The sequence below is a fragment of the Amphiprion ocellaris genome, chromosome 24 (assembly GCF_022539595.1).
Source record: "Amphiprion ocellaris isolate individual 3 ecotype Okinawa chromosome 24, ASM2253959v1, whole genome shotgun sequence".
In the NCBI taxonomy this organism is placed as follows: domain Eukaryota; kingdom Metazoa; phylum Chordata; class Actinopteri; family Pomacentridae; genus Amphiprion; species Amphiprion ocellaris.
The window spans coordinates 19,418,448-19,440,507 of NC_072789.1; the positions used below are offsets into that span (position 1 = coordinate 19,418,448).

The 22,060-nt window shown below is 42.3% G+C and overlaps 1 protein-coding gene across 1 annotated transcript in view; it reads right to left on the minus strand.

Moving 5' to 3' along the window:
- The window catches only part of LOC111582343 (prostaglandin F2 receptor negative regulator), an 81,752-nt gene that overhangs the window by 25,144 nt on the left and 34,548 nt on the right, over nt 1-22,060 (minus strand). Inside the window, exons 6-11 of the mRNA XM_023290968.3 lie at nt 17,893-18,039; nt 17,662-17,822; nt 17,348-17,468; nt 14,461-14,680; nt 14,185-14,372; nt 4,648-4,755 (exon numbers count right to left, since the gene is read on the minus strand). Of these exons, the coding sequence (XP_023146736.2) occupies nt 4,648-4,755; nt 14,185-14,372; nt 14,461-14,680; nt 17,348-17,468; nt 17,662-17,822; nt 17,893-18,039 (945 nt within the window). The remainder of the gene's footprint in view (nt 1-4,647; nt 4,756-14,184; nt 14,373-14,460; nt 14,681-17,347; nt 17,469-17,661; nt 17,823-17,892; nt 18,040-22,060) is intronic.

A 22,060-nucleotide genomic window follows, 5' to 3' on the forward strand; every position in this document is an offset into this window, starting at 1 on the left:
GCTGTTGATTGTTCATTACAGGAAATCTGCTACCGTTCAGCTCGATGCAAATAATGGAAGCTAAGTTATCCTTGAGCCGTTTGACACTGAAGTGATATTGCACAGCGATGTACTGACTTCTGCAGTATGGTTTATTCATGCCTCTCCTCCCTGGAAACCAAAGCCTGCGGCGCTGCACTGCTGTGAGGGAACGTTTGTGTTTATGCATGATCATACATGCATACATACATGCACACACACGTGCACACGTACATGCACACATACTGCGACACCTGCAACAACCACAGGTGCAACGGAACATGTTTGCATACAGACAAAAGAGGATTTGCTGTTCCTCTCTGCTCGTGTTTGCAACAATGCATGATGATTTCCTACAGCAGAGCGAGGAGGTGGACTTCATCAGCTCACTTCTATAGAAAACACATGTTGGACGGAGAGAAGGGACGCTGAGGGAGGAGGAGGAAGCGGTGACAGATGGGACGAGGGAGGTGGTGAGTTATGCATGATGTCATGTGATGTGTTTAAGTTAAGGAGGATGGAGTGACGGGGAAGAGGAGGCAGGACGGATGGATGTTTAGGGGGGAAGACAGATGGGGGAATGGATGGACAAGTGAGGAGAGAAGAAGTGATAGATTACACCACAGATGGAGGCATCCTACATTTCCATTCTACAGGGAGTTTCCAGTACTACGAATGAGACGGGTTCTCGTATACGGCACTGAAATTTTTATCACATCTATTTTTACAACATTTCAGGGAAAAAAAACGGTGTTTTTTACTCCACTGCGTCAATCTGAGCGCCAAAGTTACCATTAACTTTCTGAATTCATATTTTATAGACGTGTGACGATGATGTACATTGAACCGCTAATGATGCTTCACCTCAAGCTGCAACTTTAAAATCCTTTTGGTGTGTAAATGTTAAATATTTGTGCTAAATCCAGACAGGTTATGCAAAGGGGCACCATGACTAAGACTTCTGAAATGGTTCATAGCTTCAATCAGCGTTTACAGAGCAATAAAGAATTGCTTTGAGGTGAAGTAAATATCAATTGATGTGTAGTTCGAACTACTTGGTCCGTGAAGTCATTGTAGGAGTTCCACCACTGCAGCCATGATTAGTGGTACTACAGCTCCTAATTACAGCTAACACTGTTTTCAACGATTTTTGTTAATCTTCATGGATCCTTTTCCATCTTTGTGAAGCCTCACACTGAGACTTTTCACTTCCTTTAACAATTCTTTTCCATGTGGAGCCATGATGAAGACAGAGACATTCCATAGGTACAAAACTGAGGAAGTTCTGCTGTTTATAAAGACTCTCAGCTGCCATGACTTGGTGTTTACTTTATCTGTCCCTGAAATCTCAAAAATGTCAGAGGTTTGAAGATTAGCCAAAGCAAAGTGTGCACCACTGGCTGCAACATTTAACCACATTCTGATAAGAAACCACTCAAACCTGCAGCTTCTCATCTGAATAAAAGAACCCACGATCTGATAACATTGACCTCAAATCTGAGCTGAAGCAAAACAGATAAAACCGACGTATCATCATCCGCGGCGTGAAAACAAACCTGCATTTCAGGCGTTCACAAAGGAAAGTGAAAGTGTGTGTCTGTGTGTGTTTGTGTGTCCAACAACGACACGATGCGTTTCATGTGTGAAACCATTTGAAATGCAGAAGCCACATCACTCCCATTAGCAGCGCCGCTGACAGGTCGGCAGCTCAAGAACAAAACACACGGATTCAGTCTGTTTATGGGCGTTTCTTTACACTCAAATCTGCAAGACGACACTCAGACCGAAAGATTCACGTGAAAAAAACGCCTGCGAACAGAAAGGGGAAGTTTTTCTGCTAGTGAGAACGGCTGAGTGAGTAGGAGATGAGGCATGGCGTTAAAGCCGTCTTTAATATTTGAACGTTTTTCTGTTCAGCTGAGCGTCTCTGCAGCGCTGCTCTTCTGAGGTTCATCCACGGTTGTTCAAGGATGCTTCAGTCACGGGACGGCGAAGGCAAAAACCTTCAGCTGGCGCCTCTCGAGGACGCCGTTGTGGATTTTGAGGTGCGTTCAGGATCATTATCCTGCTGCAGCAGCCGTCCTGCAGCTGCTCTTTAATTAAACCCATTCTTTGCTCCGTCAGTGAAATGTGCCACCGGCGGCAACACGAGCCCACAGCGCCATCGATCCAGCCTCAACACTAAGATGTTCTGTTCGCTCCTCAAGGCCCAAAAGTTCTAATCTAACTTCCAGAATGCATGGGGTTTCTTCTGATGACTCTGAAGATGACAGACCTGCTGCTCTGATTCACGGTTCCATCGATCATACGGCCAGTTGTCTCTTTTCCAGACCATCCTAAAACTCACCGGCAACATGAAATGCACAAAATCCGATTTCTCAGAGCCAGAAACTGTAAAAACGTAGTTACATTTTCAACTGTCCAGTGGTTCTAGATGAGCACATCTACTGCATCATGCTAAATTACGATCTTTTATGAAAAATCTGTAGAATAAATAATAATTAAAAAAAAAAAAAAAGAAATCTATTTTCACAGAAGACATTTCTTCATTCTCTCCCCTCTTCATGTTCTGTTTCCGTAGAGCTGCAGGACTTTAACTTTTTTTTTCTTCATTTTTTTAGCTTCATTTTTGTCCCTTCTGTCACGTCTGCATCTTTTGTTGTCATTTTTGTGTCTTTTTGTGTCATTTTTGTGTTATTTTGGCATCCTTTTGTGCGAGTTTGTGCATTTTTTTGTCATTTCCATGCCACTTTTGCATCTTTTTGTGTCATTTTGTGTATTTTTTGGAACTTTCATGTCATTTTAGTGTTTTTGTACAAATTTTTGTGTTATCTTAGCATCCTTTTGTGCAATTTTGCGTCATTTTCATGTCATTTTTGGACCTTTTTTGTCATTTCTGCATCTTTTTGTGTCATTTTTGCATATTTTTGTGTCACATTTGCATTTTTTTGCAATTTTCAGGTCATGTTTGTGTTTTTTGTGCAATTTTTGTGTTATTTAAGCATCCTTTTGAGTTTTTGTCATCTCTGTGTCATTCTAACTGCACAGAAGACATTTCTGACATTTCTATCACTTTCTTCATGGTTTTTCTGGTCAAATGGGGCTAAAGCTGCATAGAGCTGAATTTTGTTTTTGTCTTTTTTGCATCTTTTAAGCTTCATTTTTGTCTGCCATTTTTATCTCTCTCACTTTTCTCATTTTTTTGTCATTTTGGTGCTTTTTGTGCCATTTTGCGTTATTTTAGCATCGTTTTTTTGTTGTTTTTTTTTGTCTTTTTGTGTCTTCTTTCTAACAGAAGACGTTTCTGATTCTCTCCTTCTCCATGGTTGTTCTGTTTCCATAGAGCTGCAGGACGTGAAAAATGAACCACAGTGAGGAAAAACATGACAGGAAATAAAAACAACAACAAAAAAAAAGCCCAGAAAGCGCCCAGAGGCTTTATAAAGTGAGGAAGCTGCTACCTGAAAACACTTCACGTCTCCTTAAAACCTCCTCCTGCTTCAATTAGCTGACGGCCGCCGCTGGTCGGAACAAGCATTTTGGAGTTGGAGTGTTTAGAAAGCTTTGATGATTGTGAACAAGCCACAGCCTCTAACAAGCTAATTAAGGGCTGAAGCTTTTCTGCCTCTTCTTTGCCTTTTTTTTGTCTTTTTTTTTTTTTTTTTAAAACAGAAAAATCGCAACAAACCAAAATAATGCATTACTAAGTTTAACTCGGGTAGTTCCTGTCACTGTGGGCTCATTTTTCCCTGCAATATAAAGTCCTGAACCTTGATGAAAACCATGACTAGAAGGAGAGGGAACTGAAAAATGTATTGCCATAAATCATTCAACCCAAAAAGCGATGAATTTTTGTCACGTGGCTGTTGGTTGCAGTTGCGTCACTTATGGCTTCTCATTTGCGCCAAGTATAGACAAATTTTTTGATTTTTTTTATAGAATCTGGTTCATGAATTTGTTTATTTTTGGCAAATTTTTTTAAACAAGCTGTACAGAATAAAACGATTTTCAAGAAATGTCACAATTTTGAGTTTCCCAACGAAACCAAAAGTCAGAAACGTTAAGTTCTTGGACTTTTGGAAAATTAAAAATCTGACAGTTCCTCTTGATTTCACAGTTTTACTATTAGAAACAGTGTAACTATGGTGATCTTTTATTTTTTTTTGAAAAACATGCCGATCACCATTTTATGCTCAGCTTTGCTTTCTGATGGAGCGGCAGGTGCTGGACGAGTAGTTCAAAGACTGTAGGAAAGTTTAAAATCTGATAAATGGTGCAACATGCCATTACTTTTAATGTTATAAAAAGGCATACTCTGTGAGTTATATTTGGAGTTTTCACGTTGGGATGCAAAAAGTCACAAAAGTCATCGAATTTTTAAGAAGCAGAAATCGTATCCGACATCAGACTTAAGCGTTGCAGACAGATGAACCAGCTAGCCACAGCTTCTAACAAGCTAACGAAGGGCTGAAAGCTTTTCTGGCTCTTCTTTGCTGCTTTTTTCTCCCCATAGAAAAATGACAACAAACCAAAACAATCCAGCTGAAAGTGTTGAAGACTGTGTTCAGGGTGGAAGTGAGGTCCACCTGTGTGGGAAGGAATGTATGGACGCATGTGTTCGTATCGTACCGGTCTTCGGGGAGGATCCAGAGACGCTCAGCGAACACTCCATCTTAGCTGTTTCCCACGGATACACGCTGCTGGCATCGGATTGGATGGCGATGGAGAAGGACGGGCCTGCAACGACATCATCTCAAATGAGCTGCATTCAAACAAAATAAATGCGACACCGACGACAAACAGCAGAGAACCTCAACCGAGACCAAAAGGGTTCGGATTTGAGACAAAGACTGCGTATAGACGTGAGGTAAAATGGTTCAGAGGAAATAGCAGGACTGGAAATAAAACCGGACATCCTCTAATGAGTTGCTGCAAAACTAACATGACTCGTTTAATGACCCCAGAAGATTCCCATATTCCATTTACTATGGGTATCTTCTGTCTCATGTTGAGCATCAAAGGGTTAAAGATTAAAGAAAACCTCACAGGCAGAAGTTCTGACTCCCAACAAAGTGTTTGTCTGAGGCTGGTTTGGTTTCATTATTATTTTTCAGTTAGAATTTATAAACACCCTGAACCCTGAAACCCACCAGCAGGTTTGAAAGACATGTCATTGAAGAAAGTTGTCAGAGTTACAGAAGAACAGCAAGATTTATCAGATTTCGAACTTTCTGATGGTCCTGTTGGAGGAAATGAACCAAATCTAAGTTTAAAACTGTGACATGGCATCAAAATCACTTTATCCTACACATTTTATGTAGAAAAAAATAATGAAATTAACCGTTTGCTCGTACCAGAAACCAAAAAATTGGTGACTTTAGGTACAACGAAACATTGGACACAGGTTTATTATAGTACATATCGGCTCAGTCTCATGAACTAACGGAACACTTTACTAGAACACAACCAGCTTGAACTCAACAACCTCTGTATTTGAAAGGCAGGTCACCTTTACAAACTCACAATTACACTATTTATCACAGCAAAAACCTGACAATACACTTAAACTGAAAATGACATTTCATCCAAATCCCTTTATTCTCCAAACTGTGGTAAAAGGAGGAACCCAGGAACGATCATCAGGGCTTCAACACAACCCAACAACTGATCGATGCTGGAAAGTTCCTGCGTTTACACAATTCTGAACTGAGATCATCACAAACCGGCTCTGCTGGTGGAGCGTTCACCATCGATTATCCTGTTTGTTGTGGAGGCGCGGTCCAGGTGAACACCCACTGATGATGTCACACAGGTAACACTGTCTTAATTTGTGAGGAGTTGCTGTTTATCTCTACAGGTGACTATCAGAATGAAACTGAAATCTTTAAAATTAGTACTCGAACCCTCTGAACTCTCTGAGCAGTGCTTTTTTTTAAGCTCCTGTCAGTTTTTCCTCACTGTGGGCTCATTATTCTCTGCAGTATAAAGTCCTGAACCTCTATGGAAACAGAAAAACTATGACTACAAGGAGAGGGAAGTGAAAAATGTATTTGCTGAAGAGTTACTTCGCTACAATGTTATAAATCATTAAACACTGCCTGCAGTTCAACTCAAAAAGCGATGAATTTTTGTCACGTGGCTGTTGGTCGCAGCTGAGTCACTTATGGCTTCTCATTTGTGCCAATGACAAAATAATTTTTTTGTTTTTTTTTATGGAATCTGGTTCAAGAATTTGTTTATTTTTGGCGATTTTTTTGAACAAGATGTACGAAATAAAACAATTCTAAAGAAATATCACAAATATGAAGTTTTCCAATGAAACGGAATGTTAGAAACATGAAGTTTGAGTGTCAGATAATTAAAAATCTGAAAATTCCTCTGGATTTTACAGTTGCAATACTACTGTGTAATTTTGGTGCTCTTTTATTTAAAAAAAAAAACATGTTGATCACTAATTTATGCTCAGATTTGCTTTCCAATAGAGCGGCAGGTGACAGATGAGTAGTTCAAGGACAGTTGGAAAGTTTAAAATCTGATAAATGGTGCAATTTTGGTGATTTCATACAGACTACAGGCTGTGCCAGGACTTGGAATGTTAAAAAAAGGCAGATTCTGTGAGTTTTATTTGAAGTTTTCTTGTTGGGACGCAAAAAGTCACAAAGGTCATCGAATTTTTAAGAAGCAGAAGTCGTAGCCGACATCAGACTTAATGTTGGAGGGCGTCTGCAATCCTTGGAAAGCTTCCGGCATTGCAGACAGATGAACCGACTGCGATCCCCAGACCAGCAAACCGACAGCATACGGCTGTGAAGCATCAACTCTGGTGTTCAGATTCATGAGATCAAGTTAATATGATGAAGTGTGAACAAACAGCCTGAGAGCAGCTGCAGTCCCGTTATTACGGCTTTTACTGACTGGAGACTTTCAAACCATATCTCCCAACGTTTAAGACGTTCTGACAGTTTTCCCTCGGTAGGCTGCGTTACTCATGCCGTCACGTGTGAACGCCGGAAAATAAATGGCTGCATAAACATCATGATGGAAAATATGTTATTTTAGTCCCGCTGAGCTGCAAGTGAGCAAATCGGTCTTTTCTTCTGTTTAACAGGATCACTGCAGAGACAGCTTCAAAACATTTCACATAGCCAACATGTAACACGGGAAGAAACACTCTTTATTCTGCTTTTGGGGTCCCATTTACTCGGTTGTTGTCATGTTTTTTTTGAGTACCAGCATGCAAAAGTCAATTATCTTCGTCTTTCTTCACAATAAAATGGTTGAAATGTTGATGTTTTATTTCTCCTCAGGCTGCTTCGAGGTCACGAGACTAAAGCTTGAAAACAAAGGTAAGACGATGAAATGAGGTGCAATCAAAACTTCAAGAACGATGCATCTGTCAGCAGGTCTGAGATGATCCAACCTCCATGTTACGCCACAACTCTGTTCACCTTCGTTTGGTTTCATTTGGTTCTTTGATTCAGCAGGACCCACCAGCCCGGTTTTATTTGTATCATCACCGTTTGTTTAGTTAATTTCATCACCGAGTAATAAATTCCTTTCTACCAACCAATGACATCTGGTTTCTTTGTCACACCTGGCTGACCCCTGAGGCAGGGTCGAATCAGCCGAGTAGAATGATGAAAATATCCACCCATCACTTTCCAAAATGTTGCTTAGAGAAAAAAATGTTGGACTGTATTTTCATGTCTGTGTAGATTCTCCTGTCATCCATGTCATGATGATCGTAGGAGCTTCATTAGAAATCAGCTGGACTTCTCTTGTAGGTTCTTGAAGACGCTTCACCTTCATCGAAGAGGCTTTAGAGTTTATAGTCCCTCCAGCTCACATGGCTGCTAGTCCATTAATGACCAGGACTCACCTGTCTCCAGAGGTCCACCAGTAACGACCGCAATCATGGTGGTGGAGCTGCTAGTTCACACAACAAAGGATGTGAATCTACCATGTCAGGAGAAAGTCAAGATGTTAACGATGGAGAAACTTCCCAGGGAGAGAGCTTATCTCTGGGTTATAGGTGTTTGATGAGTGGCATCACACCTGTAACCCAATGATAAGTTCTCTCCCTGGAAAGTTTCTCCATCATGAACATCTTGAGTCTCTCTTGATTTGGCAGATTCACATCCTTTTGTTGTGTAAACTAGCAGCTCCACCACTATGATTGCTGTCTTCGTCGTTGGACCACCTGGTTTCACAAGTCCTGGTCATTAATGGATCATAAGCCATGTGAGCTGGAGGGACTATAAACTCTGGAACTCCCCATCAGTCAGTTAGAGCTGAAGAAGAACTTTGGATGAAGGTGAAACATCTTCAAGAACCTACAGAAGTCCAGTTGATTCAAATAAAATTGGAACTTGGCAGATTGGTTCCTTCCCAGATGATGCTTTGAGCTCCTAATGTGATTGTACCTGTTGATTAACGTCAAGGATCATCATTGGTGATCGGAGGTGGGTCTGCAGCTACCACCCTCACACCAAACAGCAATTGAAAAGAGAGTCTGCAAGACCAAAGAAGGTCAGGAATCCATCTTCAGAGACTAGAATCTGAAGCCGGAGAACGAAGTAGAACATTCAGATATCGGAGTTAGGTGTCCATCGAGACAACACCTTGAAAAGATTCAACATTTTTGGCTGCACCGACGCTCTCCACCCATCCTACTCACCGGACTCAACTCCCTGCAACTTCTTCCTCCCCAAAATAAACAAATTCAACATGAGAGGTTGCTGCTTCGACTCAGCGGAGGAGGTCCAGAATGCGTCACAGATTGAGGCACTTACATAACAGGACTTCCAGGAAGTGGTCCAAGCGTGGCAGCAGTGGGAGTCGACCGACACGTCTTTCTATTTGTCAGGGCGGATACCAACAATTAGCAACCCAGGAGGCCGATAACCACAAAATACACCCAAAACTCCACCAGGGTACTTTTAAATGCCTTTGTTCATGTATATTTGGCTTCAGAGCCAAATCAGTTTAAAAACAAAACAAAAATTATCACAGTTTTCATCATGATATGATATTATATTAATTTCCTTAAACAATGACACAGTAGCACCAAGTCTATGAGACAGTTACCACTGAAAAACAAGAAAATTAAGATAAAATGCAATGAAAATCAACATATTCTCTTCAGAATGATTAAAATAAACCTGCTGTTTGTTATAAAGTGTTACATTTCTCATGTTTAAGCAAAAACAAGAGCTTTTACTTAATGGCCTTTCATTAAAAAACATAATATAAAACAAAACTAAAGACTTTCCCATTAAACCAGATGACATTAAAGCTGGACTTCAATCACATTTAGGGTCATTTTTAACTGAACCAACCGACTAACAACATCATGTCTAACTAGCAATCTTCTGTTGACCCAAGTTCTGTTTGAATCCCATTTCCATTGATGCCACTGTAGCATCGATTTAATGTGGTCTTCAAATCAATTTATTGATCCAGATCCATGTCTTTTTACGTCCCCGTTGAATGTTAGATCCCAGAAATGTCGAGGCAGGAGCACTGGGAGCAGTGGATCGCTACACGAGGAGAACACTTAGAAGTAGATGGTGGCTAAATTTAAATCTGGTAGTTTTTTGCTTTTTGTCAATAACAACAATAATAATTTCGCATTAGCTTCCAAGACGAGCTACTCAGGACTTTTCGGACACGATTCCACTCCACAGATCCACGAATGAGTGGACGTCAAAGCCCCTGAAGCAGGTTATGGGTGTTTTCACATTTCTGCAGAACTTCCAAATGAAAGGTTCTCGGATGGAACTAAGGAGAGTCTGGATGTTTCATTAGAATATCCTGCAGGAGTGAAAGTCAGGCTGGTTCACTTAGAGTCTGGGAAAGTTTAAATATTTGACTTCAAAGGCTTCAAACTGTCTGAAAGGAGGGCATTGTCTTGTATGCAGCCAGATTATATATAAATCTATATGAAGTCCTGCAGCTCTGTGGAAACAGAACAACCATGAAGCAGGAGAGAGAATCAGAAATGTCTTCTGTGCTGTATTAGGAAGTTATAATGTCAAAAAAGTAAAGAAATAAACTCCGCAATGGCTTACAAAACAGTTGAAACTGAAAAAATCTGCATTTTCCCACTGGTGTTACCAAAATTATTTCTTTTAGAGGGTTTTGAGGTTCAAAAGTCACCAGCTAAACTTGATGCAAACCATTTATTTGGAAGTGAAAATAAAAAGATGAGGTAGCTCCGACGAACTAAAACATTTGTTTGGATAAAAGCTCTATTTTCACTTCAGCTAAAAAACAAAAATCTAAGGTTTAGATAATATGATTGAAGAGTTGCAGGAGATTAAAATGAGAAGAACTGACGGAAATGATGAAAAAAACGATGAAATTTAGGTTGGAGAAATCTTTAGTTATTCATTTAACCCCAGTTGATAAAAATGGGAATCAACATGTCTAACATTTTGAAAGTGGTTTATACAAACCCTGGAATGACAGTGTCTCAACATACTACAGATATTTACTATTTACGTTTGATTTCTTTTTGTACTGCTATACACTGCCTGCAGTTCAGCTAAAAATTCGATGAATTTTTGTCACATGATTGTCGGTCGTTGCAGCGTTATTAACAGTTTCCCGGTTGCGGCGAAAAACACAGAATTTTTTCCATTTTTACAAAACCTGATTAGAGCAAAAACTTTAGTTTTGGTGAATTACTAAATGACACGTGTAGAATAAAGCGATTTTGGCTAATTTCAGGTTATACACAATTAGCTTAGCACAGTTGCTATCCTTTTAACAATCTCACAGCTGGTGAATGGTTTAATTTGTGGGAGAACTTGCATTCTAGTTACATTTCGAAGAAGCTCTGTAATTTTTAGCTTCAGTTTCATTGTTTTCCACAATTAGCTCTAGAAGCGTCGGAAAATCTGTCAAATCTTTATAGTTTATAATAACTTTATTTATATAGGGCCATTAAGAACAGCGTTCACAATGTGCTTTGACAGTCAAAACATGCAAATAATGAGACAATGAAGCAAGACATCATGAGACGAAGCAGAGCAGTTGAATAAAATAAACAGTAAAAATTATAATATGAAGTTTAATAATAATTAGCTAGATTAGCACAGCTGTCAAAAAAGGAAGTAGGCAGTTTAAAAAGTGAACAATAAGACTGACGGTTGAAAGTTAGAAATTAAAAATCCAAAAATTAGAGAACTAAAGACGACATCAAACCAAAGAACCAGGCAGCTAAAATTAAAATAAAACAGGAGAGAACATATAAACTAAACAGGACATGATACAGAAAACTAATTAGAGCTAAAAGTAAACTTCACACAAAAGCAAGTCTATAAAAGTGGCTTTTCAGAAGTGATTTAAAAGACTTTTCTTGTTATGGTATGACTCTTTCCCCTTTCTAAGCTCATAATTGCCTTTAGATAGCGCTATAGGAGGTTAGATATTATCTATTCTGCTGTTACTAAGCAGACTAGTTGTCTCCATGTTGGTCTGTAATCTAAATCTGACCTTCTCCCAACTACAATATAAACCCAAAGATCAGAGAGAATCCTCAGAACTGATGCTGGCATCAACTGCTGCTCTGTTGGTGTCACTTCTCCTGATACCAGTAAATCTTAATCACAAGTCTCCAGTACGTCTCTCCTCATAGCTGAAATTCCACAACACCTTCAGGAGCTGCTGGCTGGTTTTGGGGTTCAGAGGGTTAAATATTTCACAAAAAAGGAGGAGATTGTGTTGTGTGCGCTCTCTCATCTAAAGATGATTTTTTTTTTTTTGCCCGTAGCCGCTCCATGTTTACATTGCCATCCTACCGCACAAAAAAAGAAGAAAAAACGACTGAAACGCTGAATATTTAATCGTAAATGTGCTGGTGAGACTCTGAATTTGCACAGAGGTCCTGGCAGAAGATCCCACAACACGTCTGAAACATTCAAGAAGCAGCTGGAACGCCGGGACTCTCGCCAGTTTGTGGAACGTGGAGAGTCGAGCAGAGCTTCCGTCCCCGAAGGCGAGTCGAAAAGCGCTCAGCTCGAAGCTGGTGTGTGTGTGTTGGTGTGTGTGTGTTGGTGTGTGTGTTAGTGTGAGTGTGTTGCACGATGAGGGGTCAAGTCAAAGTGTTCGAGTTGGACGCACACGCTTGAACACTTGAGAGCTTCCATCCACATGAACAGTGGAAAGAGTGGAAAGAGTGGAAAGAGTGGAGAGGGAGGCAGCGGTGCGTCTCTGCAGCTGGATGATTGGCTGAAGGGCTTCACTTTGAAGACGTCCCAGAGAGAAGAGGGATGGAGGAGATGGAGGAGGATGGAGGAGGATGAAGGGGGATGGAGGGGATGGAGGAGATGGAGGAGGATAGAGGAGGATGAGGGGATGGAGGAGGATGGAGGAGGATGGAGGAGGATGGAGGGGATGGAGGAGGATGGAGGAGGATGGAGGGGATGGAGGGGATGGAGGAGGATAGAGGAGGATGGAGGAGGATGGAGGAGGATAGAGGAGGATGGAGGAGGATGGAGGAGGATAGAGGAGGATGGAGGAGGATGGAGGAGATGGAGGAGGATGGAGGAGATGGAGGAGGATAGAGGAGGATGGAGGGGGATGGAGGAGGATGGAGGAGGATGGAGGAGGATAGAGGAGGATGGAGGAGGATGGAGGAGGATGGAGGAGATGGAGGAGGATGGAGGAGGATGGAGGGGGATGGAGGAGGATGGAGGAGGATAGAGGAGGATGGAGGAGGATGGAGGAGGATGGAGGAGGATAGAGGAGGATAGAGGAGGATGGAGGAGATGGAGGAGGATAGAGGAGGATGGAGGGGGATGGAGGAGGATGGAGGAGGATGGAGGAGGATAGAGGAGGATGGAGGAGGATGGAGGAGGATGGAGGAGATGGAGGAGGATAGAGGAGGATGGAGGGGGATGGAGGAGGATGGAGGAGGATGGAGGAGGATAGAGGAGGATGGAGGAGGATGGAGGAGGATGGAGGAGGATAGAGGAGGATGGAGGAGGATGGAGGAGGATGGAGGAGGATGGAGGAGATGGAGGAGATGGAGGAGGATGAGGGGATGGAGGAGGATGAAGGGGGGATGGAGGAGGATGGAGGAGGATGGAGGAGGGAGAAACCAGAGAGTGATGGTGAGGAACAGGGAGTAACGCTGACAGGCTGCTTTCCGTCCCCAGAGACGTCGCTTCATCTTCCACATTTTCGACTTCATCGTCCCTCTGCTCTGCTTTCTTCCTTCACCTTTCTTTCCACCTCCCTCTCCTCGTCCTCCTCCTCCCAGTCGGATCAGAGGAAGTTAAGTAGGCCAGTGGCGGTGGTGGGCGTCGCAGGGCTTAGGGTGGCTTTTTATTAGGGAACCTACGCTGGTCGTCATTAACGGCGTGTGGGCGGACGATGTGTGTTTATTGTGTGTCGAGAACAGAACAGAGCCGCTTACGGGTTTCTATAAATAGTCGATTACTTCAGGACATATACGTGATTTACTCTGAGTGAATGAGGGATGTGGGGAAGAGTTTTCTCAGCATTCAGCCAGATTTCAGAGAAGATGAGTAAATAGCATCTAGCAAAGAAAATCCTGCACGAGGAGAAACATGTAAGTGAACTGAAAGGGTAAAGGAACACAATGAGGAAGAACAGAGTGGAAATGTTCAACTTTAACAGACTTTTATCGCCGGTGGGTTAAAGAACAAAAACATTTTATTTAAAAAAACTAAAGAAAAGGCAAAATTACATCTTTTATCAGAGCCAGAAATGGTAAAAACAGAACATATCCTCAGATTTTCAACTTTCCAACAGTCCTTGAAGTTGCCATGTGAAATAAACCATTTGTGCTCATCATGGCCTATAGGAAAACTAAAAATTCTGCATTAATCAGTGCAGCTGAGAACCCATTAGTGACTCAGATTAACAGTTTACATTAAATGTCTAGTTAACATGTTGGTAACGCTGGTGGAGAAACAACTTCTCATGTCGACTCCAACACGTGTAACATTTCTGTAAAACAAATATTTAAAGAAATTCATTGTTCCTGTGTCTTTTTTTGTTTCCAGTCCAACAACACGATGAGACGTCTTCATTCATCACTGAGCTCTCCTCTAGATTTCTATTCAGGGTTCTTTCTTTCTTTACATCATCTCATCATATAAATGTGTTTAGTTTGGTAAAAACTCGTGAACTCACCATTTTCCTGAAAGTCGATCTTGACTTTGTTGGACTCGGAGCTGGTGGCTTTGGTCCACGTCTGTCCTGGCTGCTGCTTGGTCCACGCCGTGATGTCGCACCAGTAGAAACCTCTGTCGGACAGCTGGACGCCCGCGAGGCGAAACCGGAACTCTGCCGGGCCGGACTTGGTCAGAACCAGACTGTCCCTGAGTGAGCACAGAGATGAACAGTTCTAGTTACTCCATCAGTGAAATATCCTGTGTTCATGTACGTCTACTACAACCAGGCTAGTACCTCCTGTTGGGGTCTGTGGCTCCTCCATGCTGCATCACGTTGTCGGGGCTCAGAGTCATGATGGTTCTCACGTTGCTCTCCAAGCTGTCCTGTGATTGGATGAGCACCGAGTAGCCCGCCTCCCCGACGTTCTCTGTGGTGACAGAGCAGCTCATCTCAAAGGTAGCTCCGCCCACCGAGGCCTCGCGGATACGTTTGGCCACGACGTTCAGAGACGGACCTGGAAGTAGAAATTCAACGGATCACCTTTAAGGAGGAAGTCCTTCAGGCCACTAGTAGCTTCCATTAGCCACTCAGTGGTGCAGAATGGTCTGACTTTCCTTAAACCAATCACGGTCGTTCTGGCCAGCGCTAAGCAAAGGACGCTGCGATTGTTGAAAGAAAAAAACCCCATAAAAGATGTTGTTTGACTTTGTGAAGCCGGCCGATACTTCAGCTCTGGACTCTTAAAACCACCAACGGTTAGCTAGTAGTCTGCAGAACATTCCTAAAGTAATACCGCTGTAGGTACTTCATCCACAAAACTCCCACCACTTGAACTGGAAAACATCCCCGACCGTCCTTGTTCCAATACCAACTCTACCAAAACTAGGGATGTAAACTTTGAAAAGTTAGGTCTGAAAACCACTCAGCTACAAATGCTACTCAGTTATAAAAATGCTGTCCTAGTCGACCCCAGCTCATTTTGAATTTCTGAATTCTAGCAAGAAACCATTAACCATCACAGAAGTCTGGTGCCCCCTTTACAAGCTAGAACCCCACAGTGTTCTCTGCTTGCAATCATGGAACGGTACTAAATGTGAGTGATCACCTCCTCTGGGTGCTATGCTAATAAACAGTGAGAAGCTCCACCTGGTGGTGCAATAAGGTACACACACGGAATTAGGTGCAAAAGCTGCTCAGTTACAAATACTATTCAGGTATAAGAACGCTATTCTAGTAGACCTCAACTTCTTCTAGCCACAAACCATTAATCATCACAGAAGTCTTGGTCATGGTGCCCCTTTACTTAACTTCTCCAAACTTTCCATTGTCAGTGTGCTGCTTGTTGTTGTTTTAAGGGAAATTTAGAAAACAGAAACCCTCACATGGCAGAAGGAGAGTAGAAAACTCCTTAAGACGAGCGGCCAGCAGCAGCCTTCTACCTCCAGTCTACATCCGGTGCGTCATAATCGGCCACCAGAGGAGGAGGGGAACCCCAGCGGAGGCCAACAGGCAGCGATAAGTGATTCTTCTGATTCAAAGCAGTCTCTCAGCGCTGCGGTTACATCACAGCTTAATTAGCTAAATTGAGGTCAGCGAGTTCAACATGTGGGACTGAAATAGAGAGGAAGTGTCTGTGCAGAAGACGGCGAGACAAGAGGTCTGTTGTCGAGGGGTTTTTCTGTGAAGTCTGGAAATGATATCAACACATTAGAGCGTATTCATGAAACTCAACAGCGGGGCTACTTTGGCCGGCTGACAGCTTTCTGAATGTGAGTTAATGGTTCAGATTTTCTGTGTTTCTTCCAAAAATACCTCATTAAGTACCTCATCAGTCGATAATTCTGATTTCCCCGTAGCACAGACAGAACACTCACTTTTTGGCCTGAATTTCTGAAGCGAGCGAGACCAGCAATTTTATCTGCATGTGACACATCATAAAGTCCTCGAGCTGAACAGGAGGCAGCCGAAAGTAACGTCAAAAACAAAACTGGGCCATTTTATCTGCTCAGTTTTTCCATAAATGTCTCCAACTTCAACTCTCTGCATCCCAAAATCTACTATTGGGTTTAAAAGGCTGTTATTTTTTTCTAAAATATGCACATATTACTGCATTTATCAAATCGAGAAACTGTAAAAACTACTCATCTGTAACATGCTGTTCCATTAGAAAGATTAGAATTATGATATTTCATCAAAATCTGTTTATTCGACATCATCATTTAAAAAAAATGCCAAAACTAAATCCTGTAAAACATAAAAAATTCTGCCCTCCATGAATCAATTGTGAATTCATTGGTGACTCAACTGCAAACAACAGTCAACTGACAAAAATTCTGAGAGTTTTCGCTGAACTGCAGGCAGTGTTCAGCAAGTATGGAAACAAATTAAAAATCTAAGCAGTGAAATGTCTACAGTAAGTAGAGCCTCCATTTTTGTCCGGTGTTGGTCACACATGTAGCCGCTTGGAAACATGTCTTGCACGTTGATTCCAGTTTTTACTCTGCCAAGGAATGCGGTGGAGTTATGTGAAGATCAGCGTTGGTTTGTCTCTCAGCAACATCACTCAAAAACAGACTAACGGATTTGGATGAAATTTTCAGGGAAGGTCAGAAATGACACAAGGACCAAGTGATTAGATTTTGGTGGTGATGTGACTTATAGTCTGGATCCACGGATTTGTTAAAGATTTCTGTATCATTGTGAGATAGCGTAACGGCGTCACTGTAACTAGGTTAACTAAGTGAATGATCACATGATTGTGATCCTACTACAAATCCACCTCTGTGGACTTATCAGGACTTATCCGTCAGAAATGATACAAGGTACAACTGATTAAATTGTGGGGGTGTTTCTGAGTCCCATCAATTCCCACCACTCGCTACATATTTAGGTCACGTGATTCGGTATCGGTACATAACATACACATGCATAACACACGCCTGTGCTCAGTGCAAGGTCATTTTGTTTGTGGGTACATCTATATTAAATGGATACATTCTTTGTTGCCATGATTTCTGATCATCAGTAACTCATCCATAACAAAAGCTGCATTTCTGACAATGCCATATAGGGGAATGAGCAGCCTTGGAGGAGGACTGTGCTCTCTGAGTGCTTTTCTTGTCTTTAATGGAATGCAACTGGCAAATTTCTGATATGAGACGGATGAATGAATCTTCCTTACGTTTGGTGTCCCATCGAACAGTCAGCGGCGAGCTTTCGTACACGGCGGTCCTCAGCAGGACTCCCTGGCTGTTGATGCTCCAAGAGGAAACGTTGCAAACATACTGGCCCATGTCGATCTCCTGCAGGGTGAGAATGAGTACAAACACATGACTGATATTCCCGTGTTCTGGTCTGCATCAGTTTATACACATTTGTCCCGATGTTTCTGATATCTTTGGAAGTTTCAGGCTCAAGTCCTGTTGGTCTAAACAACGTCTTGCTGCATAAGATGGCAAATCAAGCGCTTTGTATTTGGCAGTTGTGTTTCGCTACCTGTGTGCGGAGGAATCTGAGTTTGAAGGTGTTGGGCTGGACTCTGCTCAGAGACAACACGCCGGTCTTCAGCCTCTCGGCGTACATCGATCCCGGCGACAGGTTGCCGCTGCCGTCCAAGGAGGCGATGGTATGCGAGGCCTGAGGATCGTCCCCGACACCTGTTGAGGATTTAGACTTAGATTTGGTGCATTCCAGGCTTTAGGTAGTTCTTTGTGGAGGTGAACATACCAGGAAGCGTCGTGTGCTCCCAGCTGACGCCCAGTCGGCCTCCTGGAGGTAACTGGGTGATGTTGGTCACATGACAAGCCAGCTCTGTGGGTTCAGCCGTCATCTGGGGGCTCTGGGAGGCTTCCAGGGTCACTGTGAAACTGGGTTCTGTGGAGAAAAAGTAAAAAAAAACAGAAACTAAACTAAATTTCATTATGCAGTAAGAAACTTTAAATGAGGCTGGGCTGTCCGATAACGCCAACTCTTTTGGGTTTTAAACTCATTTGCAGCGCTTTTGCTCTGGTAACATTTGTCTGTTGAAAATGTTGGACGGATCTCAGGAAAGGTACAGGTCACCTTTTTTTTTTTAAGCCAATTTCCACCAAAGCAGTTTGAGGGCTGGTGTCTTCTCTCCACCCTGTTCTTCATGTTTTTACATCTGTAGCAGCTCACACCGTGTAAAAGACGACTTAAAACGGAAACAAATATGGACAGTGTTTGCAAAAAACCTCACACCTTTGCTCTTTAGTACGGAACTGCAGGACTAAACTTGGCTAAAGAACCAATACTCTGAACACATGTTTTGGTCAGATGAGACCAAAATAAATGTGTTCAGATGAGATGGAGTCCAGCATGTTCCAGAACCTGACCTGGACTACAACAGTGAATGCATAGTCCTGACAGTGAAGCATGGAGGTGGGAAAACAACCACAAAGTTACCAAAAAAGATTCAAAATAACTACAAAAAGACAAAAAATGACCACAGAAAGATGAAAAATAGCAGGGTTTGTGTGAACCTTATTAGGACTACCACAGTGAATGCATCGTCCTGACAGTGAAGAACGGAGGTGGGAGTGATGATGATATGGAGCTGGATGAGTGGAAAAGATGTTGGGGGGGGGAAACAACCATAAAAAGACACAAATCTACCCCACAGAATGACCACAAAAAGATGCAAATTGACCAACAACAGATGAAAAACAAACATAAAGAGACACACAATGACCACAAAAAGACACAAAACTCCCACAAAGAGACACAAAATCCTCAAAAATATGCAAAAAGTCACCTCAAAGAGGCAAAAAATTAAAAAAAAAATTAACACACACATGCAAAACGACCACAAAAACAACATCATGTTTGGTGTGATCCTGACCAGGACTACCACAGTGGATGCATCATCCTGACAGTGAAGAACGGAGGTGGGAATGATGATGATATGGAGCTGTAGGAGTGGAAAAGATGTTGTGGAGATGATATTTATAGATGAATGTCTGTGGATAAACCAAAATACTGTCTGACAAAATTACTCCCAGCCAGCAGAAAGAAATATACCAGCATAAGAAACATAAAAAGTCGAAAGAGTTTAAGAATAAAAAAGTAAAAACTATGACATGGACAAGTATGCTGGCTGATTTGAATCCAAAAGAACATTTTTGGGGTATTTTAAAGATAAAAGTAGAGCCACGTGTTCATTGAGTTCCTACTGTGGGGTCTGTGTTTTCAATATGGTGACTCCAAACTGTTTGTCTTTAATTTTACACAAGACTGTTAAACATATACACGCTCTCTTCTGTTGTAAACTGTATATATCCAGCTGGACGAAGCGTACTCTCTCTGCTGAATAACAGAGCCGCGCATCGGGAGTTTAATTATCCGTCTGAAACGAATCCCAACCCTGATGACTCCAACCTGATAATGAAGCTCCTGTCTCTGGTGCCGGGGTTTGTCAGTTCATAAACCACCACACAAACACAAAGTGAATTCTTTTGGTGGTTTCGTCTTTAAATAGAGTCGGCGGTGGAGCCAAGTAACACTCCTAAGTGTGTGAGATGAGGTGTGTATCGGTGCTAATAGTGTGTGTGTGCAGGTCCTCTCAGCCAGACATCCAGATTGAACCTTTACACGTCAATGAACAGGAAACACGCACAAAGACTCACACCTGTCCAACAGTGACACAGCCCTCACACACACACACACACACAAAACATGCTATAAATACAAGTACGTGTGTGTGTTTGGCAAAGGACGTGGTTTGCATGATGTCAGTTGGACATCACACACACACACACTGACTCATGCACTGTCACCATCTGCTGTAACACACACACACACACACACACACACACACACACACACACACACACACACACACTGATCAATGAGGATGTGTGAAGCTTCGCTGCCTGTTAGCCACGCGCCTCCTTCCTTCTTCCTCCTTCCTCCTTCCTCTTTCCTCCTGCCTCCTTCCTCCTGCCTCCTGCCTCCTTCCTCCCGCCTCCTTCCTCCTGCCTCTTTCCTCCTGCCTCCTTCCTCCTGCCTCCTTCCTCCTGCCTCCTTCCTCCTTCCTCCTGCCTCCTTCCTCCTTCCTCCTGCCTCCTTCCTCTTTCCTCCTGCCTCCTGCCTCCTTCCTCCTGCCTCCTGCCTCCTCCCTCCTTCCTCCTTCCTCCTTCCTCCTTCCTCCTTCCTCCTTCCTCCTCCCTCCTGCCTCCTGCCTCCTGCCTCCTCCCTCCTGTCTCCTTCCTCCTTCCTCCTGCCTCCTCCCTCCTTCCTCCTTCCTCCTTCCTCCTTCCTCCTGCCTCCTTCCTCCTTCCTCCTTCCTCCTGCCTCCTTCCTCCCTCGAACCGACACTCGTTTAGTCGACCGACTCTCCGCCGCTTCAGGAAAAACATTCTGCTGGATCTGATTCTGGATCAGAAAATCACTGGTTGCATGTTTCCTTAAAAACAACAGATCATTCTTCTTCTAAAATGCTTCATACAAAGCTGATAATTTAATTTAAAGGAGCCTTGTGACACAGACTCAACACAAGCAAGACAGAAGTTATCAGTGAAAGTTTAGACTGATAGGTTCAGAATAAAAATGTTTTTTCTCATCTTGTAATTTGAGGCTGTTTTGAGCAACAATATCTCAGAAACTATCGTCCAACAACCCGCTGCTCTGTATTATAATGATCAAGTTTGTCTTGTGTCCGAAAACTCTGTGAATTTTTGTCAGGTGACTGTTGGTCACAGCTGAGTCACTCATAGCTTCATAGTTGCATCAAGCAGTGCAGAATTTTTTAGTTTTTTATAGAATCTGATGAGTGCAAATGGTTTATTTCTGCCGAATTTTTTAAAATTAATTTTTAATGTTTAGTAATTCTTGGTGATTTTGCTGCAGCATCATGATTTAAAGCTCAGCTTTAATTTATTTTTCTTGGCAGAACCACATCTCACACATGATTAGTTCCCAGCCTGTCAGAAAGTTAAAAATCCATCTAATATTTCTGTTTTTACAGTTTTTGGTTGTTATAAATGACATAATTTTTCAGATTTTTTCCCTCTTTTTTCCAGTATAAACTATACAGTTTCTCCTCTGTTTTCTAATCATGACTCAAACTGATGGAGCTCTCAGACAGGAATCCAGTGAACCTGGACGATGTTTGCAGGACAAAACATCCTCTTCTCAAACCAAACAAGCATCCTAAACGGCTCCTCTGTGATATCCTGAGTTTAGCGGAGGAGAAGTGGTGTAAAACAAGCGTTAAAAAGAAGAAAAGGCTCCATTAGTGTGGCTCGGGGAGGCAGAGCGTGGAAAAATAGGTCAGTGTCAATAAGACAACAAAGTGCTTTCATCTGCTGCTTGTCGAGAAGCTGCTCTTCAGCTTCCACCGACACCACAAACCTTTCTGCTGCAAATTACTGCCGGAATGAGATTTGCAACTCAAAGTTATTTCCATTATTGGTTCATCTCGCAATTATTTTCTTGATTAAACCTGGTTTTTAGGCTCCCTGAGGCCGAGGAGCCGATTCCAAATGTCTCAATTTGTCCCCGAAACAGAACAGAAGTCAGATATGTTCAGCAGATTATCACGGAAAAAATGAAAATAGGTACGTTTGAGAAGCCTTGAGATGATCTACCATGAGGAAAATGAAAATTGTTGCAGATTTTATCCTGAATGATCGACTCTGAGCCCCAAAACCCAGCAGAGGGTTTGAAAAGCGCCTCATTTTCTGGTGATTACCGTGTTTTTGTGTCATGATAATGTTTGAATATTTGGTTGCATCTTGCTCTGTAATACAGACATAAAAACATATTTAATAGGAGGGTGCAGATGAATAAAATGCATTTAATCTAATTTAATGTTTAAGTTCCAAAGAAGCCTCACTGCGATTAGTTGTCAACTAATAAAATAAAGGATTTTTTG